Source organism: Amblyomma americanum, chromosome 4 (assembly GCF_052857255.1).
Source record: "Amblyomma americanum isolate KBUSLIRL-KWMA chromosome 4, ASM5285725v1, whole genome shotgun sequence".
Lineage (NCBI taxonomy): Eukaryota > Metazoa > Arthropoda > Arachnida > Ixodida > Ixodidae > Amblyomma > Amblyomma americanum.
Genome location: NC_135500.1, coordinates 154,781,972 through 154,806,272, shown reverse-complemented (window position 1 = coordinate 154,806,272; position 24,301 = coordinate 154,781,972). Strand labels below are relative to the sequence as shown.

At 49.7% G+C, this 24,301-nt stretch overlaps 1 protein-coding gene across 1 annotated transcript; it reads right to left on the bottom strand.

Annotated features, from left to right (window-relative positions):
* Positions 1-12,349: 12,349 nt before the first annotated feature.
* On the bottom strand, positions 12,350-24,217 carry Lamtor1 (Late endosomal/lysosomal adaptor, MAPK and MTOR activator 1). Its single transcript, XM_077662045.1, has 5 exons — positions 24,060-24,217; positions 23,634-23,701; positions 23,176-23,268; positions 18,901-19,093; positions 12,350-12,532 (listed from the first exon to the last, which is right to left on the bottom strand). The coding sequence occupies exons 1-5, from the start codon at positions 24,099-24,101 to the stop codon at positions 12,437-12,439; spliced, it is 492 nt and encodes a 163-aa protein (XP_077518171.1). The 5' UTR covers positions 24,102-24,217; the 3' UTR covers positions 12,350-12,436.
* Positions 24,218-24,301: the final 84 nt, after the last annotated feature.

The following is a 24,301-nucleotide window of genomic DNA, read 5'->3' as shown; positions in this document are numbered from 1 at the left end:
GTTTCGCTTTCCTCGACCGAACTACGACTGGGACGTCAAGTTGATGCTTTGATCACGTGAGCCACTGGAAAAACTAATATAATCGCTGATATGTAGTTTTATTTCACTACGACATTTAATCCAGCCTCTTCCAAAAACTGGAATGGCAAAAAAATGACCTCTCATCAATTCTATAGCCGATTTTTATGCCTCATGTGACCTAAACACCAACTACGCGTCATAGCCATCGTTCGACTGACGAAAACAAAACCGAAACAGCGTCAAGAAATTCATTTATAAATTGTTTAGGTTCTTTCTGTACTCTATACTACACGATGAAGACACCGGGGAGCCTGAGCTCTGCATTAGCTACCACAGAATGACTTCGCAAAATCGCGTAATTTGGGAGTGTCAGGATTCTCCTGGGGCTTAATCACAAAGCACCCCAGACCTTTCCACCTGGTAAGAGCTGATGCGGAGCGACCCGGATCAGCAGGCTCATCATCCGTCAGGCAGAGACAGCTTACTACAGGACTCTCTCCGCGGTCTCCGGTGATGAGAGCCGGCTGGGAGGCACCCCCTCCTAATTGTTGCGTTCAGACCATGAGGCCCCGTGATGACCGGAATAAAGTTCTTTCATTCATCGTTCATATACGAATGTCTAACGCATCGTTTGAAAGAAGAAAACACGCAAGCAAAAATTTGGTGTCTATACTGGCCTAGTCTATCGAGTTTCGCCGTGCGTGACAGTTAAAGGGAAGGAGTGATACCACGTGACTCGCCACAGCTGCAGCCGCACGCCGCCGCCTCTACAGCTGTGTCCATGTGACTAACCACATGACTCACCGATCACTTGAAAGGGCGGTGGTGGTGGAAACATTTATTGCCAAATACAGAGGGGGGGGGGGGGGGCAAACCCCTTAACATGGCACTAGGCGACCCTTAGGGGCCCTCCACTACGGCACCTCTTTCTTCTTTCACTCCCTCCTTTATCCCTTCCGTTACGGCGCGGTTCAGGCGTGCGCCGATATATGAGACAGATACTGCGCCATTTCCTTTCCCCAAAAAACAAACAACCAAGGGCAAAGGACAGCCATTGGAGGGCTATCCGCTTCAGGGCGTCGGTAATTATCCGGCGCTGCGGTCAGCAGCAGCGGAGCTGGCCAGGAGAGTCTCCCAGTATGACTCCGCAGTGGTTGGGGATGGAGAGTGCGGGAAGGCAAGACATGTGAGGAGGACATGAAGGAAGTCTTCCGGTTTCCCGCAGAGCTTACAAGAAGAAAGGAATTGATCGGGGCAGCGGGCATGAAGGAGAATAGGGTAGGGAGCAGTTCGGGTCTGGAGTCGGCGCCAGTGGGAGGCCTGGATTAAGGTTAGGGAGGGAGCCGGCGGTGCGTAAACGCGCCGGGTATCTCGGTAGTACGTAAGAATATCCTTTAACGTAAACAGACGCTCCTGGGATGGTGGAGGAGGTCCAACTCCGGCCCAGAAAGTGAGACCTCGGGCGAGAGAGTGGACCTCCTCGTTACCCGGGAGGCCTGCGTGTGCGGCGGTCCAGATAAGGGTTACGGTGTAGGTGGGGTGCCAGAAGCGTAGAAGCCGAGCCGCGGTGCGGGATATCAGGCCTTTGGCGAAATCGGTTAGGGCGGATTTTGAGTCGGAGATAATTTTGGTGGCAGAGGTGGAGATGAGAGCGAGTGCAATTGCAGATTCCTCTGCAATTTCGGATGAGTCTGTGGTGACGGATCCTGATGCGATTAGTCGGGCCTGAGAATCAGCGACGGTGAGAAACACGCGGGAACCCGACGAGTACGCTGCCGCGTCCACGTAGGCTACCTCGGAAGTGTTGCCGTAGAGCTTGTGCAGGGCTTTGGCGCGGGCTGCCCTGCGTTCTCCATCGTGCTCGGGGTGCATGCGCTTAGGGATTGGAAGGATGATGAGATGGGAGCCTAGGTCTGGAGGTAGGGGAACCCCTCGGTAGGATGGGTGATCGGGGTGATGCCGAGCTGACAGAGTAGAGTGCGGCCTGCCACGGTACTCGACAGACGAGTCAGCTGTGCTGTTAGGGTGGCTTCTGCCAGCTCCTCAAACGTGTCGTGGGTACCGAGGTTGAGGAGCCGGGCAGTAGAGGTGCTGGGGGGTAGGCGGAGAGCAACCTTCGTGCAGCTCCTGAGGAGCGCGTTGATGCGGTCCCGCTCCTTCTGCTTTAGGGGGAGGTAGGGGAATGAGTACGCCGTGCGGCTCGTGATGTAGGCTTGGGTGAGGCGGAGAGTGTTCCGCTCTCGCAGACCCGCGGGCCGGTTCGCCGCGCGCCGAATGAGACGGGTGGCTTGCTGGGCTTGGGTTTGGAGAGTATGGATGGCGTTGTCATGCGCGCCGTGGGAGTGAAGGACGAGGCCCTGGATGCGAATCTTGGAGACCATGGGAATGGGGTGGTTTCCTAGAATGAGTGGGTGGTGGTGAAAACATTTATTAATCATAGACAGAGGTGTGTTCTCACGCCCTTACAACCACTAGGTGGGATGCCTAGTAATGCACCCCATTGGCGGTTGCCGCAGCCCGGGCGCGCTGCGTTAAGGCCCTTTGGGCCTCGAGGGTGCAGCAGCCGGACAGGGTCGCCTCCCAGTCCTCTCGGGTGGAGTTTAGAATAGGGGGTAGGGACGGGTTCTGCTGGCAGGTCCACACCATTTGGTAGGTGTCAGACACCTCCCCACAGTGTGAGCACCGCCCGTCGAATTGAGGATCGAAATGCTTTAGAGTTGCTGGGCACAGCATCGTGTTAGTGAGCATGGCGCAGGAGTACCCGCTCGTTGGCCTTCCCCAGCCCTTTGCACGGGGTGGGAAGAGCTTGGTGCGTGGATTTGTAATAATCGCATATTTCCTTAAATGTGTAAGCCGGATTGAAATCGGAGTCCTGGTCAGCGTCGGGTCCCGTGGGAAATGCCCGGAGAGAGCGTGCGGGCGGCGGCGTCGGCTGCTTCGTTTCCGCGGAGGCCTTGGTGACCTGGAGCCCAAACGAGAGATCGGTGCGCAGGATCCGAGTCTCGGCTACAATTTTTGGTAGATGCGATAAGCCAGGGGAGTAGCCCACCCTTGCTCGACGTTTCGACAAGCCCTTTGCGAGTCAGTGATGATGTATTTGGAGGAGCAGTCGGAGGCTGCCAGGGCGATGGCAACCTCTTCTGCGTGAATTGCTGACTGGGCCTTGAAAGTAAGGCCGTCTAATGTTTTGCCCTCGTGGACGACCGCGGCCGTGTACCATCCCTTGGGGTCCGGGCCGGACATGGTGGGGAGAGGCCGCACGTGGAGGGCGCGTCTCTAGTGTACGGCAATGCGGCATCTCTACTCTGTGAATTGGGTGTGCTGGATGTGAAGACGGGCTAGAAGGCGGCGACCTTGCCCTGTCCTCGCGAGACGAGCGTATTGGTTGTTGAGGTGGGCCTTCCGAAGCTCCCTGAAAGTGTTCACCATCCCCGGTGCCACGAGGTGGCTGGTAGAGGTAGAGACCGGCAGGTCCAGCGCTCGTTTCATGATTTCTTAAAGTGAGTGAGATGGGAGGGTTGGCGGGGTCGTGCGGCCTGGGACGGTAGAAGAAGAGTTCTGATTTAGAAGGGGAGCAGGCTATAGGCCGCGCGCGCGAGCGTATGAGTCGATGATGTTGAGGGCCGTCTGTAGGTTGTCTTCCATGTCGGCATCACTGCCTCGATTAGCCCAGATAGTGATGTCGTCAGCACAGAGGCTGAAATGTATGTCGGGTATTTGTGCTAGTTGGTGGGGGAGTTGGAGAAGTGCTATATTAAAGAGGATAGGAGACAGTACAGCACCCTGAGGGATTCCCCGCGCTCCCTGTGAGACACCGGACAGCCGGTGGTCGCCCATGGTGAGTGTGGCTGTTTGTTCGGGGAGGAAATCGCGGAAGTAATTGTACATCCGCGGGCCTATGCCTATGGCGAGGAGATTTTCTAGGATGGCTGCGTGGGTAACGTTGTCGAAAACTTTTGTTAGGTCGACGCCGAGGATAGCCTTGGTGTCGCCCGCGAAGGAACCAAGGATGTGGTGCTTGAGTTGTAGAAAGACGTCCTGGGTGGACAAACCCGGGCGGAAACCAAACATGCACGAAGGCATAAGGCTGTTGTTCTCCAAATACCGGCTGAGCCGGGTCTGGAGAACGCGCTTTATGAGCTTGCCCACACACGACGTAAGAGAGATGGGACGGAGGTTAAAGGGGAGAAATGGTTTGCCGGATTTGGGAATAAAGGCTACTTTGGCGTCTTTCCACTGAGGTGGGAGGGCGCCGCGCAGCCAGAATTCGTTGGCGAGAAGTAGTCGGTTAGGGCTTTGACGGAGGGGGAATCGAGGTTGCGGAGTACCTTGTTGTGCACTCCGTCGGGGCCAGGAGCTGATGACGCGTTGGGACGCTGAAGTTCTGCCCTCACTTCCGCCTCGGTGATCGGTTGGTCGAGAAGGTCGTTGGGGGAGCCTGTGTAGTCAGGGTGGTCTGCGAAGGGATATACGGGGAAGAAGAGATCACGAAGCTCCTCGGGGAGTTCCCGCAGGGAGGCCTCGGATGTGTGTATGAGCTTTATGAGGTTGTTTCTGGTGTGTCTTGGACTGACTCGAATCAATGAGATGGCGGAATAGGTTCCAGGTATGGGGCAGGCTCATGTTGCCGTCCAGCTTGTTACAGAGAGATTCCCAATTTTGGCGAGACAGAGTTGCAGCATGCGTCTCAATCTCCTTGTTGAGCCGCGCCAGCCGGCGTCTGAGTGTTCTATTCCAGCGCTGACGCCGCCACCTCCGTTCGAGACCCGCCTTGGCCTCCCATAGGTGCAGGAGATGGGAATCCATCGTGTCTGCAGGGCAGTCCTCTGGGAGTTGGCTAGTCACGGCGCGGACGTCACGCTGCAGTCGGTCGAACCAAGTAGCTATGTCTGAGATTGTGTGTAGAGTGCGGGCTGCTCGGGAGGTGCATCACGAGAGGGTCTACGTGTTGGGCCTGCTTGTAGGAGACTCTCGATAATGTAGTCATCACTACCCAAATTCTCCTGGGTGTTTGTCACGGATCTCCCCGGAGAACACTCGGACCGAAAGAATGGACAAGGCGACAGGTGTACCCACTCAGACGCAAATTTAATACACCCTACGTGACACACACACTAGCACACAAAACTAACACAAAACACAGACTATAAATACACACGACCCGGGAACACTGCTACCAGCGTCTACTACTAGTTTTCTACTGTTAGTAGTCGGCGTTCGTGCTCACGGTTGGTTCGGTACGGCTGCGGCGTTGTATGGATTCAGTAGCCGGCGTCGAGGTGGCGTTCGACGTGCTTGGGCTGGCGTCGTACAAGCGCCCGTGGAGGTGATGCCGGTGTTGTTGGCGTTGGGGGCACCACCCGGATGGGTGGCAACAGCGCTAGAGACACCCCTGGCCGTAGCAGGTGGTAGCGTCCTCCGTTGACTTCCCGGAACGGGCTCAGGCACAGAAGGAAGTCCACGATGCGAAGCCGTAGAACGCGAGCTCACCAGAGCAGTAGCCGGCGTCGCTATCTTCCAGCCAAAGCGTCCCTGACCCGCTGGAGCCTCCGCTTCTCTGTTCTCTCCTCCCCCCTCCCCCCGTGCCTTGCTCTCTTTCGCCCTTTTATAGCATTGTCGTTTCCACGTAAGCTTGTCGTCGTCTTCTTCTCTTCTCAACCTTTCATCTCTCTCCACCTCACCGAATGCTTCTTCTTCATCTTCTTTAGACTTCGGTTAATCCACGTCATCCTTATTGCCAACCTCTTCGTCTTCTTCACACCTCTTTCCTTCATAATTTTATTTTAGACTCCCTACTATATGTCACAGTGTTACACCACGCAGCGTGAGGGAGGCGGTGGGTGAAGGTGAGGTCAGGAGTAGTGTCTGCCCAGACGCTGTTCCCGGTGCGAGTAGGGGCGGTGGGGTCTGTGAGAAGGGAGAAGCCGGCCTGCTGAGCTGCGAGCCATACCCTGCGCCCCTTGGGGTTGTCGGCTGTGTAGCCCTTGACCGTGTGCGGGGCGTTGAAGTCCCCTACAATCAGGAGGGGGCACTTGTGTGCGACTCGCTTGGCAAGCGCGAATAGTCGGTCGAAGTCGTGCCGCAGGCACATCGGGTGGCTGTATACGTTGAGGATGAAGAGACTATAGTACCCTGAGTGCGCTGCGGCACGAGTTCGATGAGCAGATGATCTATTTCGGGGACGTCTAAAGGGTAGGAGATAGTAGTGAGCGCACGGCGTACAATAAGTGCAACCCGAGGGAGTGTAGGAGAAAAAGGGACGATGGGCACGTAGTCGGGTAGGGTGAGGGAATTGGAGGGCTCTTGCAGCGCGAGCACGTCGGGGCCGTCTGCCCAAGCTAGGAACTGGTGAAGCAGCCCCCGCTTGGAACCAAAGCCTCGACAGTTCCACTGCCAGATGGTGAGGCTAGTGCGTGGTATCGCTATCACTGAATCTGTCGTTTGTCGTGGAGGAGTTGGAGGCGGTGTGGAGCCGGGCTTTCTTTTTAGGCCGCACGGCAGCACAGGCTGTCGCGTGGCAAGCCTCTTGCTCCTTAAATCGCTCGTCAATTTGGCGAGCAAATTCGTCTAGACGGGTAGTGAGGTTGGCGAATTGATTTGTGAAGACATGGACGGCTGTCTGCACCGCGGCCCGAATTCTCGCCTCCATGAGTTGTTCGAAATTGGGAGGCAGGGCTGGCGTTCCCTCGGTCGGGGTTGGTGTGGTCAGGGAGGTAGTGGGTGTTGCGGCCCGCTTCTTGGCCGGCGGTTCGCGAGTAGGGAGAGGTGGCGGAGGAAGAGTGGGGGTAGGAGCGGCCGGGGCCGCTGGTGCCGGGGTAGGGTAGAGCTTTGGGCCTGCTGGTGGGCATGCAGCTGTGCCTGGAGGCGGAGGTTGGTAGTTTGGAGGGAGGCGAGCTGCTGCGGACACGCATCAGCTCTTCATAGAGGGGGTTGGCGGAGTTCTGGGAAACTACGCCTGCCCAGCTCACCTCATTGGTGCAGCGGCCGGGTGCCTAAGGAGGTGGTCTCGGTGGGACTGGAGGTGGTGGTGGCTTGGTTCCAGTCCAGGAGCGGGACCGGGCCTTGGGCTTGTTAGGGGTGGACGGCTGTTTTGGTGCGGCAGGCTACAGCACCGGAAATGGCCGTCTGCGCGGTGCCAGTCGCGAAAGCGGCAAGCTGCGTCGGACCATCCTGCTTTCTCTTGTATAACCGGGCCTATAGCCCTGCTAAGCCGCAGCCATTTTTGAACTTCACTACGCTACCTCGTAACGATTTCGCGGTGCTTGCGGTTTTGACCTTCAAGTGAGTCAGAGGTCAAACCCCTTACAGCACGGTTCGGGAGTCCGCCAATATGTGCGAGACAGTTACTGGGCCATTTCTGCAGCTTGAAAGAGAGACAGCGCCGCTCTTGATAGCCCGGCCAATGCTTCAGTTCAGCCGTTGTGCGATGGAAGGAGGGAGCGAGGACGCTGGTTTATCTGTGCCGATGTCTGCGCGGTGCCAGTGGCGAAAGCGGCAAGCTGCGTCGACCATCCTGCTTTCGCTTTAATAGGCGGGCCTATAGCCCTGCTAAGCCGCAGCCATTTTTTACACTACGCTACCTCGTAACGATTTCGCGGTGCGTGCGGTTTTGACCTTCAAGTGAGTCAGAGGTCAGACACCTTACGGCACGGTTCGGGTGTCCGCCGATATGTGCGAGACAGTTACTGGGCCATTTCTTTTCTTCAAAACCAATCCAATGTTCTTCGAAAGCAAAGGAAAGGCGCATAATTGGCCCCCTGGGACGGTAGACACCTCAGTCGCGCACCTCAGTCGCGCTTTACGTGGCGGTAGTGACAGATGTGCGCTGCATGCGTTGGCATCCACAACGACGCGTAGCAGAAACGCGGCACACCCGCCGCGGTGGCTAAGTGGTTAGGGCGCTCGGCTACTGCTGCGGTGTACCCTGGTTCGAACCCGACCGCGGCGGCCACGTTTCGATGGAGGCGAAACGCTAAGGCGCCCGTGTGCTGTGCGATGTCAGTGCATGTTAAAGATCCCCAGGTGGTCGAAATTATAGCATCTCTATCTTCCTTTCTTCTCTCAGTCCCTCCTCTATCCCTTCCCTTGCAGCGCGGTTCAGGTGTCCGCCGAGATGTGAGGCATACTGCGCCATTTCCTTTACCCAAAAACCAATTTTTAATTTTCAAGCGACCCGCCGCGATGGCTCAGTGGTTAGGGCGCTCGGATACTGATCCGGAGTTCCCGGGTTCGAACCCGACCGCGGCGGCTGCGTTTTTATGGAGGCAAAACGCTAAGGCGCCCGTGTGCTGTGCGATGTCAGTGCACGTTAAAGATCCCCAGGTGGTCGAAATTATTCCGGAGCACTCCACTACGGCACCTCTTTCTTCTTTCACTCCCTCCTTTATCCCTTCCCTTACGGCGTACCTGAGGTGTACAACGATATATGAGACCGATACTGCGCCATTTCCTTTCCCCGAAAACCAATTATTAATTTTCAAGCGTTCTTTGTGTTCATTGGCGTTAGCGTTGACAGCGCTCTAGCGCCTTCAGGCGCCAATTAAATCCGTTGAAAGGAAAAATCTCCTTTTACATAAATGACGATCAGTAGACCAAAAAGAAGTGATGTGCAAAAATTACGCAAAAATGTTCATATTTAAGCATATTTTATTCGCGTCGTCATTTCTGGACACAGCGCCTTAAACCTGATGCATGAACGTAAACACTGCTACATTTTCTTGCCTGTTCTAGCTGATCGTTAGACATGAATAAATGTTTAGCTGTGAAAATACATGCTTCAGGGAATTACTCTGTACTTCATGACTTATAAAACAGATAAAATTATTCATTCTGTGACGACAGGCATAGGAAAATTCGGTAATACGAGCACCGACCATGGCTTTTAAATGTGCAGCATTCACGTCGGCACCGTTGTGTAATTATGTTCAGAAGTTGGGGCCAATGGTTGCTTCCATCACAAGTAATGCTTCAAATCCAGCTGCATCGAAGGGGTCTCGAGTGATCTGTGCACAGGTGGAAAGGGAGAGAGAGCATCTTGTGGCCTGTTTTACTCATGGTTTTAAGAGCGTTAGCTCTTATTCATCATATTTCTCGATTTCTTGGGGTCTGCTACCACCGGCCTTCGGTGCGACATTTTCGTCCGAGGAATTCAAGATGGCGGCCCCCATAGTAAATCGATATAGCAACCCAATTGGCGATTGATTGGTGACGTCATTAGTATATCGAATAGGTGATTGATTGGTGACGTCACTGATTTTGTGACGTTATAAAAACTCGTCATGCGACTCTATTTAATCGCTTATAACTCAGTAACCTCCGTATAACTCCCCTTATGCCCAGAAGCAATAAACAACGCTATCGAAAAAACTCAGTAATTAATGAGGTCATCATAAAACAAATTAGATGTTTGGAATCCTCTGCATGAGTAAAACACGTTACGCACCGAAATATAACGAATGAAGTTAACGTTTAGTTATGGCTGGGCTTATAATTGGTTCTTGGGGAAAGGAAATGGCGCAGTATCTGTCTCATATATCGACGGACACCTGAACCGCGCCGTAAGGGAAGGGATAAAGGAGGGAGTGAAAGAAGAAAGGAAGAGGTGCCGTAGTGGAGAGCTCCGGAATAATTTCGACTACCTCGGGATCTTTAACGTACGTGCACTGACATCGCACAGCACACGGGCGCCTTTGCGTTTCACCTCCACCGAAACACAGCCGCCGCGGTCGGGTTCAAACCCGGGTACTCTGGATCGATGGTGGTACTCCGTATCATGCCTACTTCCGGAATTTCGTTGCCTTGGGTTTTCAGTTGCATCTCATTCGGCTTCTTTTTGCAAGCCCATCCGTTATGACGGATGACCAGCAGTTCCTACCTTTGTGGGGAGCATTCCAGTCCTGCCCAACGGGCGTGGGCGTCTACGACGTCTGCCGCCTCTTGTAGGGCCGTCTCGATATGCACGGCGTCCGATCCGTGATTCATCCAAATTGTGACGTCATCAAATTACAGGTTATGTCTAATACCCTCTATGCCATCAAGTTTTCTGGGGAGCCTGATCCGCGCAGTGTTGAATAAAAAAGGGCGATAAAACCGAGCCCTGCGGGGTACCCTTATTTCCCAGTGATATGTTTTCCGATCTGAGCTCCCCTATAGTTAGCTGCGCTGTCCTGTTAGGCAAAAAATCTCTTATGTGCACGTAAGTGTGTCGGCCACGTTTAGTTTAGAGAGGTTGGCGAGTATCGCGCCTCGTGCCAGATGTTATGAAACGCTTTCTTCAAATCCAACCCTAGGATGGCCCGCGTACCGTGGCCGTTCCCCGGGTCTGCGATTTCCCTAGAGAGTTGCAGCATTACGTCCTCCTTGGACAGGTGTGGCCTAAATCCAATTATCGTGTGCGGCATGAGGCGATGGATCTCTACGTAGTTCTGCAATCACGCCATCGGGCAGGGACCGCTATGTGGTCTCTTTTACCTTCGACACGGCACAACACAAACGCAGAATGACCCCGGTTAAAATTACTGATTGGGGTAGATTCCGCACCATCAGAGAGACGTGGGCAGGTGGTGGCATCACCGATCTGGACGCCTGGGTAAGCGATCTCAAGCGAGACGAGAGCGCGCCACCGTATAGGTGGACACCACCGAAGTACACCCTGCGGCAGACAGTTCATGCTCATGTGAGAGGCGCACGCGCCCCTATCGGGAATGTGGAAGTCGGGCAAGCATAATGGGAGGCTGAGACTGCATTTCCAGGCTGGAAAGGGAGATTGGAGATAACGCCAATGAGCTCAACAGGCTACAGTGGTGGCAGATGTGTCGGATTAAACGGGCAACTAGGAAATCGTAGCTGCTGCTGCGGAACCTATACTAGACCCGACTCAAAGTCCGCGGCTCGGACGCGCCTGGACCAGATAGTACATCAGTACAATGGGTGACCAACCTCTCGCGATCAACCATTAATTTAACCGCCACCTGGCAGTATGGACGCGTTACCTATCCAGTGTGCGGAACGCACTCAATGTTAGAGGCCAAGCCGCGTGTACTTACCCGATACACCACACCTTTCGCTCTCTAATTATATGTTCAGCAGTAGTTAAACCGCAGTGCACGTTAAAGATCCCCAGGTGGTCGAAATTACTCGAGAGCCTTTCACTACGGCACATCTTTCTTCCTAAATTTCTTATTTCACTCCCTCCTTTATACCTTCCGTTGCAGCGCGGTTCAAGTGTCCGCGGATATATGAGACAGATACTGCGCCATTTCCTTTCCCCAAAAACCAATTTTTAATTTTTTTTCGTATAATTGGCAACAATAGTTGCAGACGACCCTAGTTATTTCTATCAATTTTTCCCCTTGTTTTCAGATTACGCAATCAGATTCACATAACCTGGCACTGACCTGATGTGTGTCACATGTACGTCACAATTCGTACAAAAAATAGCTTGGGTTCAACGTGGCTTATATTTAAGCTAGTAGTACTAGCAAAAGCAATGTTACGCATGGCCTCCATGCTCAAATCAAATAACAAAGTCAAGGCCAGGTGCCCACTGTCTCAAATCAAATGTCAAGCAAGGGTCAAGGTCATAGTCACATGATCACGTGGTCGTACTACGATAGCTTGGGCCATACCACCACGCAGTTAAGTTCGGTTTGTCCTTGCGAGACATTGATGGTCACTGTCTCATCCACATCCAAATCGGAAGCTGTACCTCAAGAAGTAGAGCTCGCTCTAGAAAGCCACCCAGGTAGCACCGAGCATTAGAATAGTGTTTTAAAAATGTTATGCAAGTGGCAGTAATGTCGCATGTTTCATTGCAATGTTACGTAACGTTAGAAATTAACATATAACATTGTGTGTTACATAGAAAACAATTAACGCCCTGAACAAACTGTTTTAATATATACAGTCTTCGAAACGTTGTTAGAGTCGTAACTATGGAACAACGTTGCAAATATATTTCGAGCACTGATTTCCAGAAATTTACAGTTAAGATGTTTTTCAACTAGAAGTAATTTGCAACCACATCTCTTAGATAGTATTCGCCATAGATTGCATGCCACCTTATTCTGTCAGAAAATTTTGGTTATTAGTTTATTGCCCATTCGCCATTATCATTCATGGGACATCCCTCAGTAATGGGTATACAAGCTTGACGCCATGACATCGTATTGTAGGCAAGCATCCATTGATTATCGGAGGGGACTTCAACAGTCAGCATACTGACTGGGGCTACCGCACCATGCACCACACACAAACTGCGCTTTGCCCTCAACTGTACTGTATTAAACACTTGTGGAATTCCTGCACTGCAGGGAAGGACAAAATGCAGTTACATGTGTGAAGGCGTTTTATGGCAGCATATGTACAAGAATACAGTTCAAAAGTAGGCCACGCAAGTAGGGGACACTAGATGTCGCTAAGGTGGACTGCACAGCTGGACTACCAGGTCTTCCTTGTGCTCAACCTGCACATCAGCCAGCACTTGCTGAACTTTCTCCATCAGGGTGTCCATCTGAAAAAGTGGGAGTACAACCCTTGAGGAAGATATACTACGCAGTGTAATAAGACCTGAAAAAGATTTGGAGAAGATATATGTACTGAAGAGCACCAGCAAAACAATTGGCCTCCATTTTGCAGATATTGGGCAGCTAAATGGTAGCCACAAAGTTCATGCAGAGACACCACATTTCAGCAGAAAATGGCCAACTTCGGCCTGAGGTGTCCTGTGTACTACTTTCTCTGTGTAGGCGCTCGGTGGAGATAGGCCTCTTGAGTGCAAAAACAATGGCAGCGAGTACATGGAGCGCACTGTGCAGGAGCAACTAAAGACCACACAGTGGCCTATACACATGGTAATAGGGTGGTGCTAATTTTGGATTCACAAAACCTATTGGATCTTTTTTTACTCTGCTGGTCTCACAAGCCCCACCAATGGCTGTGTGATCTTAATCAAGGGCACAGAGTTGTTTGGGAATCCTTCGTACCTCATTCCCTTTTCCCCTGCCTAGGCCTAGCTGCACCTCTGAGACTGCCGCCTTAGGAAGGCGATATGTGCCAGCTTGCATCGTCCACGCAACACTCCACTTGGTTGCTCTGGTGCAGCAACAACTTTACAGAGGTTGATAGTTTCAGGAGAGGCTAAGTGGTACTACACCCTTGCTTACCTCGATGACATACTTGAGAGGCTGCGTGCTGCCGGCATCACTCTCAACTTTATCAAAGCTCTGGTAGGAGGGACCTCCATCTCTCTACTTGCTTCCACCACTGAGAGCAGGCATGTACTGCCGAGCTATCCTTGAGTACTCAGCACCAACAGATACACACCATGAGATACTATCTGGGTGTGCTGAACTACCACCACCAGATTGTCCCAAGCTGCACCACTCTGCAGGCTCCTTTGATCATGCAGTTGAAGAAATCAGCAAGCTGGAGCTGGGGTGCAGAGCAGGATGCCGCATTTTGCACACTACCAAACGCTCTTGTGGACACAGCTGATCTCAAGCTGCCCGATTTGAACAAGGAGTCTGCTGTCCGAGTTGACCTGAGCAACCCTGGTCTAGGAGCACAATGAGGTTCTCTGACCAGTTGCCTTTGCCAGCAGGTCACTAAACCCCGGCATAGTTCTAGCTCTATGAACATTAACTGTTACATCAATGGAGTATCCTTTGCAGTAGACAAAGACCACACAGCACTAACCAGGCTGAACCACTTGCAGAGTGCACAGGCCACCTTGCTGGGGTGTTGACACCACAACAGTATTGCTTTGTTGTACACCATCAGAAGGGAAAGGTAGTCTGGACATCGTGATGGATGCCCCATTGTGTCCCCCCATGTAGACACCTACCAAGGTAATGCATCGAGAATGGAGCTGCTGACCCCCAAGGCACCAATGGAACGAACCATGATGCCTATGGGATCTATGAATGTGAAGTCAAGACATCATTTCCGCATATATGGGCATTAATTCATTAACACTATCATGTCATACACTTAATGCAAAGCGTAAGTGTCCCCTCAAATTTTTTTGTTTGTCTGTTTGCTTCTTTGTTTGTCTTTCTGAAGCCTGCACTGTGACAGGCTGCCACAAAAAGCAGAGAATGACCAATTCCACATACATAGGCATTAACCCATTATCACTATCCGAACACTGGAGCCAAGCTAAAAACCGAAGTGCTCACCTAATTCGCACTTGTTCTCGCTACGTAAATTCTTATTTTTCACGGCAAGTTGGCTATGACAGAGCCACTCGTCTTGGCTGCAGAGTTTTCAGCATAAAACGCTGTCGCCTGCCACTTTGCCACTCGTTGGAGGCCAATAGAGGACACATGGGCACTTTCAACGTTTCAGCTGCAAGGAAGCAGCCTTACGTGGACAACATACCTATACTTCAACGTAGACATAACGACACAGGCCAATTATGTGTAGGACTTTGAGATGAGGTTGCCGTTGAAGGTGACCGCTCTGTAGGCCTTCGTTGGCTCACGTGCATAGTGGTCCTATATTCACTTTGAAGTTACTAGGGCCTTTTGGAAGGCGGCAGCAGTGACTGGCCTCACCTTCTGCAACTTGGTGGTCTGCTTGGCTTTAATGGCGCGACAGGCACTGGAGAAAAGTGTGCTGTGCAACCATGGGTGCCCAGAGCTGTGTACAGAATGAAGACGCGCAGAGAAACCTCAGGTGGTTGTCTTTTGAGGCACGTGAAGCTGTGGCCAACCTCAGTTACGAGCGATGCCACAGTGCAATGCCAAATGGGAGATGGCCGCGCGAGGTCTTAGAGCATCCACCTCAAGTGCACAAATACAATTCGATGAAATGCACAAAGCGGCTGTCAGAGAAGGATGAGGCAGAGATGACCAGCCTCACACTGAAGCCAGAGGTGACAGATAGTGGAGATTTGGTGGTGGCAGGAGACAGTAGAGAAGTCAGCAATGGCGGTGTAAGAATTCAGCAAAGTGGTCATTGTACAGGTGCAGACACATATATCAAGAGGCGATGGACTACTGTGTAAGGCTTGCAGCGTGGCATGTCAAGCATGTGTGCTGCGGGCCAAGTACACAGCCGACTCGACCACACTCTGCCCCCACTGCAACGTGACAGAGGAGACCATGCAGCACATTGCGCTGGAGTGCCCCTGTCTCTAGCCACCTGCGTCGTGCATGAGCCCCAGGTTCCCAGGAGCCACATCGATCGCACTGGCACGTTGGACGGCACCGCTCACATCACCTGAGTGACCAGCACTGCACACGGACAGTACAGTAGCAGCGGAAAATAGCAAAAAACGTCGTGAATGGCAGCTATGACCGTTTGGAAGTGCTAGCAATGGTACTCTATTTTCACCGATCAAACGAGCAACCTCACTGTGATACTATGGAAATGACAAAACTGGAGGGTACACTTAAGCTCTGCCTTAAGATACAATAGTGTTGATGGGTAAATGCCTATACAGTCAAACTTCACTTGAACAGACTTCAAGGGACCCCAGGGAAGCGCCTGGTCTTGACAAAAAAAATTTATCAATGAGGTCACAGTTAAGAAACCTTCAGGGAACATGTATTTTTGTGTGCCGATTCTAAATATGTCATTTAATTTCATGTAAAACAATTCCTTGAGCACTTATGTAATTTTTATGCATGTATCTTGTGAAGAGTTTTGAAAAAAATTTTCAGCAGAAAACTTTCTGATATGTATGCCATTGAGTTCTCTTGATACTAAGGAATGCAATAAGGGTAAAATTGTCTTCCTGCCTATCATAGAACTTAAGTTCAAAGTTAAGTTTAAAGTTGTCGCTTCAGAAATGAGAATAAAAGTGTGTATTCTCATTTCTGAAGTGGCAGCTTCAATACCTTATCACTCAAGTTCTATGATAGCCAGGATGATAATTTTACCCTTATTGCATTTCTTAGTATCAAGAGAACCCAATGGCATATATATCAGCAAGTTTTCTGCAGCAAATTTTCTTCCAAGCTCTTCGCAAAATAATTGCATAAAAATTACATAAGGGCTAAAAAAGTTGTTTTACATGAAATTAAATTGCATATTTTTAATCAGCACGCAAAAATACATGTTCCCTGAAGATTTCATAATTATTACTACATTAATAAAATTTTGTTTTCAAGACCAGGCTCCTGTGTGGCAACAGGCTCCTGTGTGGCAACTTGTTGCCGTTATGTAAAAAAAAAAAAAAAACTGGTCCTTACATTGTTTATCAACACATTTATTTGTCATTCCGCTCAAGTTCCGCTAATTAGCACCTTGAAAAGAACGCTGTAATCTTCTGCTGCACTTTCCCAATTAGGACTGCCGCAGTTGTGAACTGAGTCACTGTGTCTCTAAGCTCTCGTGGACCTTCTCTGGCACAGCGGTCTGCTGGGCGGCAAAGGCTTTAACTTTTTCCAGGGCAATTAGTGCTTCTTTGGCAGATATTTTTGGCGCTTCGTCATCACTGGTCGAACCTTCCTTGCCGCCTTCTTCAGGTAATGCATTCGCTACAGTATCTTCCGTAGTGAGTGCGGCGCTTGTCTCCACCAGGGTGTCACAGGTGGCATACTCCTCAAAAGACAAAGGGCTATCTGCACCTAGCCTTTCTGACAATTCCGGCCAGCCATCTGGCTCACTGTTCTCTTCATCAGTGTCATGGTCCTCTGCTTCAAAATTGGTGTCCGCAGCAGTCCAATTTGCTGCATGAAGACTGCTTTTTGCCAGCAATTCACTATTGTTGCTGGTTTCACACTCCACAAAGCTCCTGTGAGCATTTCTGCTGCCTGCCGCACATTAATTGCGACAGGCTTCTGCATTCTTAAATTTATCAAAATACGCTGCACAAGCCGCTTCCTGCAGTGTACCTTTACATCTTTTATGATGCCTAGATCAAGAGGCTGCATGATTGACGTGCAGTTGGGTGGCAGAAACTCGACTGTGATGTTACTAAGACGTGTGTCGACTAAGTGTGCTGAGCAATTGTCCAAAATTAACAAAATCTTGTGATTCTTTCTCGCCATCTCGTCATTAATGCCTACTATCCACTTTGCGAACACATCACGCGACATCCAAGCCTTTGAGTTGTGGGCATAATCGCACAGAAGCAATGCAAGCCCTTTACAGCACCTTGGGCGGGCGTAGAGACCGATGATTAAAGGTTTCATCTTATGCGTACCCGATGCGTTGCAGCAAAACAATGCTGTGATCCTGACCTTCGAGTGCTTTCCACCTTTGCCAGTGTCGTCTTTGTAGCACATGGTTTTGTTCGGGAGCAGTTGGTAAAATACCCCCGTCTCGTCCGCATTGTATACATCGTCCGGGCTATAGCCGCCGATGACGTCGCGTAGTTTTTCTTCCTGCCATGTGCTTGCAGCAGAGGTGTCCGCGCTGCTGGCTTCACCGCAGACTTGTTTCCATACGATTCCGTAGCGCGCCCGAAAGCGATGCAACCATCCACTGCTTGCGTCAAATCCACTGACGTCAAAAAGCGCAGCGAATTCCATGGCCTTCTCTTGAATCATGGGTCCTGAAACTGGAATGTTCCTGGATCGTAAATCCTTTACCCATGTGGCAACAGCATCGACTTTCATGAAATATCCAGTGCACAGTCTTTTGCGGGAAGGGCAGAGCTGCGCAGTTTCTGATGCGGCCACGATTGCTTGGCGCTGGCTCTTAATCGTAGACAATGACGATGCAGGGATCCCAAATGCCTTTGCAATGTCAACTTGACGCTGCCCGGAGTCTAGCCTACGTAAAATGTCCCGCTTTTCGTCGACGGGTAAATGCCTATACAGTCAAACTTCACTTGAACAGACTTCAAGGGACCCCAGGGAAATTTTTCCTGGCAGGAAAATTCATGCATTTAATCTGAACCTTTGGCTGTCCTACATAAAATAGTGAAAACAACACTACTCTCTAGGAATTTTCCTTCGTTGTTTCCTGATGGTTGTCCTGAAGTTCAATGCTGTGGTGTGAATACAGCGCGTTTAAAGCTAGTCAATAAAATGCAATAACCAGTGTGATATGGAGAGAAGAGTCTGTCTCCTCTTACTTGCATTATCATATTACACACATTGAAGACTGCATGCACAGTTCACCCAGAGCCGATGTATACATGTGAGCGGACTCGGCAGTTTGAGCTGGTGTCTGCAGCCATCTTCGAAAACAGCTGATGTCTTGAACTCCTTGACAAGCTGCTAAGCACAAGGGCTTGACAGTTGAGATACTGTCTGTATCTGAAGTAAGTGCTACTTGTTTCTTAACCTGCCCAAAGCAAGAGCGAATGTCAGCACTCGTAAGATGCGAAATGGTGACCGGAGATGGGAGAAATTGTGGTATGTCTATTAGAGGTCCCACTGCAGCAGTTTTTAAACATCCACCTCGGCTTTGCCAAGTGCAGTAATGATCGCCTCAAATGCCAAGTGCGGTTGAACGACGTTTTGAGACTGCTTTTTCAATTCAATTCATTTTAGGGTGGTGTATTTAGTGTACTCTAACACGCACATTTTTTCCTGGAAAAAATCATTTAAAAACGACATGACATTTCAGTTAGAAAATAAAACTGTCAGCAACACCCCATTGTCATCGGCATCACACAATGGCAACTTGGTAGTATTTCTTGTGCATCGATACTGACATATCGCCTACTGCAGTAATGGGTACCGATAGGCCTCGCGAGCACCTGAAGTGGGTTCCCCTTTCCATGTCAAGCGTAGCCCAATGGGCATATGCCTGATTAACCTCCGTGGCTTTCCTCCTCCTCTCCACCCCCCTCTACCTCCTTTTTCATGTACGCCTCTGACAAAGATTGATAGGACAGATACAGAAATTTTGAGCACATGCACCTGAGTGGCAGAGTTGTGCAAATGGACACACGGTAGCTTCTCTGCAAAACTGACATACCTTCTGCAACTGCAGTGGTGCGACTGGAGGACGGGACAGTGCCTCCTGTGGTGCACTGTTGCCGCTCAACAAGCAGGGAAGCCCAACAGCAGGCAGTGCCAGCACCGAGACACGCTGCGCATACTGTCGGCCTCGGTTGAGGTATTCGTGCTGCTCCAGCTGAGAGTTCAGTGCAGAGACGTCGATCACGTTGCTGGAAGTGGGGAAGGGGGGGGGGGTGGGGAGAAGGGTAAAAAAATGAGAGATACTGAGAGAGGACAGCCAGTTTACTTCAGCCCAGTAGGCAACATGCCTAACTAAGCTTGCGTGTACTCATGCTGTTTGCACTGCCTTTCTTTCCAAGCACACCACATGTTGGACAGACAGGTAGGCGTTGTGACGAGACAAAAGAGAGAGCACAGCAAAATGCCAGACTGACTGCTTGCCTACCCTGGCACACACTGTTCAGAATGCAGCTGTAGTTCAATTTTGAAGTTCTATGTTTAAGGTGTTACCAAAATTAACTAATGAGCAGCACAACTGAAAAATGAATACGCCACCATTAAATCCCAGTTTTTGCAGGCAAGAAACTTGACCCGTTAGTTCTCAAGCAGGGAAGTGAAACTATGTACTGATAATATGCGCTGCGGCCAACGCTATAGCAACTCTCAGCATTTTAAATGTCCCTTAACCAAGTTTGATCAACTTAAAAAAGTGCTGTGCAATGAGTGGGCAGTTGCGACAATCTTTGCATGATATTAAACCAATGCAAGCTGCAAAAAAGAGAAAGTATTAAAAGTAAGGAGTAAAAGTAAAAAGTCTAATACCCCTGTCACACGGGCATTTCGAGGGCCCTCGAACCGATAGTCTATCGACTCAAAGGCGATCGAGCGCTGCTACACGGGCAGTTTCAATGGCGATCGAGTCAATAGCCTATCGAGTCAACGGAGCAGCACGGAACTCCATCGAAATTTCGAGGGCCTTCGAGCGCTGCCCAAGGTTGCTAGCGTTGCTTCGAGCGGTGCCAAGCGCACTTTTGTACACGACACATTCACGGTACAAAAACATGAACATACATTATTCGCATAAAATTTAATGCAAGCAGTCTGTAAAATTATTCTAAAATTATATTAGACTGGTTTTAAGCGCATTAATATTGCGTAGCAGTCTTTGCGTTGCTTGCGTACTTAACGTTGACAACATGGCGGCGCCCTGCCCGCCCGCTTCACAGCAATAACAGCTTCGTCGCCAATCCCTCAAAGCAATATTGTGTTCTAAGCTGTTGTATTCGCTTTCGATTTGCCAATTCTTACCCTCGCATAAAGTTTCAAGAGACAAATAGCTCGTTTTTCAGATATTATAGCGATTTCCCAGGTCTTAAGCCTGACGAAGCAGCGCTCCGACGCAGTTGGACTGGCTTGGTTTTGGCTCGTCTTGTATTAGAGTGGCTACAGCAGTGTCTGCACATGTCAGTCGCGTACGTGCAATTAAAAGGGTTTTGAACGACTTTCGCGTATGCGTGTATTTCAGCATTTAGTATACATTTATCAAATATTTGTTATTTTTGCAACATCCAAAGTAGCGATTGTGGCACCACACATCCGTGGCGTAAGACACGAGAACCATTTCAATGGCCATTGAGATTTGCCGTGTAGCAGCGACGAGTTCGATGGCGATTGAGAATCTCGAAGACCGACTCGAGGGTGATTGAAACTGGCCGTGTGACAGGGGTATAAGAAAGGTCTGCTTGACCACCTTCTTGCATTGCGTCTCCTTGTCCACACAGGTGATGGCACAGGTGCGTGCCCGCTAAGCAAACAGCCCAAAGAATTTCACTGACCAATCACAAACAGATGAACAACAACCTTCCCTGCAATTTAGCAGCATGCATTCGTTTTCAAACATGGAGAAGCAACAACTTTAGCTTTGCTTTCTATGTCCCATATCAGCTTGATGGCAGTGGAACAGAAGCTATGAGCGTGAAGCAACATCTTCCAAATCTGCGTCATTGGCCTGTGAACGCATCAGAACAGCACACTTATGGAAGCCACCACCTCGCACTTGCAGCTTCCTCTCCATTGCAAGCATGATGCGAGAGACAGTATAGCCAACCTGCATTTCCTTGAGGCCTATATACAGTGTCACACTATCACTTCATTTGTTTGCTTGCTTCCTTTTGCATTTCATTTTCCCCGCACTTGTTTGTGCCCAGTGACTGCAGAGTGCAAGTACAGCTGGATTCTCATGCATTACCACACTCAACAGCTAAGTTCTGAAAACTACGCCACAGCACAGCACGACCTGTGACCACTCTATACTGTGACTGTGTCTAGGCGACAGATGCTGGCATACACGTGCCACAGCAAAAATAGGGCGCATCATGTAGACATCTAATAGACTTCTATCGCAGCTTTGCAATGCCTTCCCCTTTAAAGGCGGAAAATTTTCACTTGTGCAGGCTAGTTGCCCTTGCGTATTAAAGAAACTATCTTGAAGAGAGCACAATCAAGAGAAGCGTGGAAAAACTGCTTGGTTGTGTCGGCTGGAACACACTGCTATTAATATTCATGGAAAATATTTGCGAGAGCGCTTTCCTTGAGAGCGTCAACCCATTACGATATAACAAAATTTTGGACCAGAAGGTGGTCATGAACCCTTTAAAGGGACACTGAGGATAAACTTCAGTTGGCCCGTATGAATAGAGTACCGCATTTTACTGAGAAAGACATTACTTTCACTGAAAACAAAGCTTTCATGAGCAAGCAAGAAAATGTCAACCAAAGAAATACAGGTGTTGCTATAACCGGCCACTTTTGCAAGCAAACCCCAAAGCAACACAACACAAAATTTTGAAAAAAATGCCTAAATTCGCAATTTTTCATGGAATTACAGGAAACTAGGGGCCCTTGGTCGTGTTACTGCTGGGTTGTTACGCTGGGTAGAGTGAGAGGACAGGTGCCACATGGCCACTGCTGCCTAACCGTAGTGGTAGCCAGAACATGACGCTTTTCATGCTTTCACACAGTTTGGTGTCAGTGTCCTTGCATGAGGTGAAGAAACCTACCCAACCAAGTAGCTAGTAGCTACCCTAGGCATGTGATGACAGAAAACAGCATTACAATAGCAGACAACGTTTGGCGAGGAGGTCGAGCCTCCTGGTCTGCAGACTCAACACAGCAGAGCAGTATAATTTAAAACGCGCGACTACGCTATTTAATTCATCAGCACCACATACCATCCCACAACGGGCCTGTCTTGCATACTTTCTTAGTTCTTTCTTTTGACTGAGCATAACTCCTACTTAAGAGCAAGCTAGCTGTGGTTATGGATACTGACCTTTTTCGATTAAAACAGTTTCGAAAATTGAATTCAGTGCACTTTCATTGTTTTTTTTTCGGTTTAAATATGCTAGTAAAGCTAAACAAATGTTTGTTGCTGAAACAACCAATCAATATAAATGCCAAAATCTATAAATGCCAAAGTCCCCGCCTTCTCTATACTTTATTTGTTTCTGCTCTTTCCTCTACACAGCTTTCTTTTCAGTAAATCCTATGAATGCACAAGTCAAGAACATAAAAAGAAGCAAGCTGTGCGTCCCTCCTAGGCAACATCACAGGATGCTACGTGGGAATGGCAGACTAGGTGCACCATGAAGAATTCGTGGTGCCAGTTCATGTGTTCCCCTCTTTGTGACAGTTATGGTTTGTCATAGAGATTCATGCAGTAACTGACCGTATAGCAATTGTGGCTAAGCAAGCACAGATTTTCCAGTCAGTTACCGTAGTTCATGTATTTACCATAGCCAGTGATAAATCTGATAAAGTGATAACCAGCAGTGATCTGATAGCCAGTAATAAATATCCATGCTTGGCTGTTGTGCCTTTCAAAATCTGATAAACCATTACTAAGATGGGGAAGGCATGCAGTGGTGCAGGGAATGTTGTCTTTTAAGGCTGGTCCACATGCAAGTGACTAAGCTAAAAATTTTCAACTTGTTGAAACCTCTCCACTCGAGCAGCCACGACGGCTCAAAACAGGTTTCTTCCGCGGTAGCGGCAGGATTCACTAGCATTTTCACCAACATTTGGTGGTGCACACCATCGGGGATTGCCGCATCCTGTGATGTTGCCTAGGGAGGCACAGCTTGCTTCCTTTTCAAGGACTAGTAACAACATGTCACCGTATTAGCCGCACAAGCCATATGGCTGTGCTGAAACTATTCACACTGTCCTTGTATTCTCAGACTGAAATGCAAGCAACATATGCGGTGTGCGGATGTAATCCAAGTGTGCTCACGCAGCTGTTTGGTGAATGATCCTGTTGAGAGCATTCTGGTCGTCCCCTTTGGCAAGGTGCACAGAACCACTCTGCGTGCCGCCATAACTGTCACTGCAAAAGATGCCATAATGCAATTACACAGGGCTCACACAAAACTACGCACGACGATAACAAAATATTAACGGTACAGACAATACGCTTTGTAACTATTACTTATGAGGGGTTATGTAAAAAGTGCCACAAACGCTAATATGCGAAACGGGGATATGCGAGCGTGCAATAAATGCTCTTCCGTACAGCTTGCCCCCTTGTCACACAGCGCTGCTTTTTATCTTTGGGCCCCTGACTAAAGTGCGCGCCTCAACGGTATCGCGTCTGCAGATTATAGTTCTGATAGGCTTCTTTCAGTACTACGTGAATACAAAGGGGTCCACAGAAAGCCGACATATCATTTCAGCTTCACGCATGACACTTACTTGAAAGAGTGCTGTGATGCATTGCCTACGGGGTTTGCAAGAAGTCTGGAGCTTTCACTGGGTTCATCCTGTCACAGAAAATAAAAAAGGTAAACAAACATCCATATACACAACACGTGGGCAATCAGCTTAAATACGTCGGGAAAAACAGATAAATCCTGTCACGATTGTGGGCGTTACCTTCACATCGCAAGTCAGTACAAACAAGACATGCAACAACAAGGCTCACCGAAACTGTAAACAAACTGTGAGCCTTTGGCAGTTTTTGTACTACTTTTTGTCAGCTTTCAAGCGGAAGCGGAGAACGCCGGTGTCCCAAAGCGGCCAGCGATCAGAGGCAAGCAAAGTCATCTGTTCGTGACACGACCAGCACAAGTGACGTCGTCGGCAAAGTGACCACTCCGTTTGACATCAAAGCACCACTACCTGTGACCGTTTGTCTTCGTTGCAACTGAAGCAGCAGCCCATTTGTGAAGTGTCGCGTGAAATTCAGTGCACCGCACGCAGTAAACAAACTCTACACCGCACCAGGCATCTTTGACCCGACGCACAGTCATATGACAGTAGGTTCGCATTTGATTGCAACTAGCTTGATAAGCATTTAAAATGTTCTTAGCATAAAATTAAAATATAAAAATTAGTTAATTAAAAAGAACGTAGCTTCTTAT

Bases quoted from the DNA above. Each gene is read 5' to 3' on its own strand.
- Lamtor1 (XM_077662045.1), bottom strand. From the start codon at position 24,101: ATGGGCTGCTGCTTCAGTTGCAACGAAGACAAACGGTCACAG. The intron at 19,094-23,175 runs GTGAGCACACTT...CCCCACTTCCAG, and splicing joins ATCATTCACCAAACAGCTGC to CAACGTGATCGACGTCTCTG. The intron at 12,533-18,900 runs GTATGTCAGTTT...CCACTTTTTCAG, and splicing joins CACCACTGCAGTTGCAGAAG to ATGGACACCCTGATGGAGAA.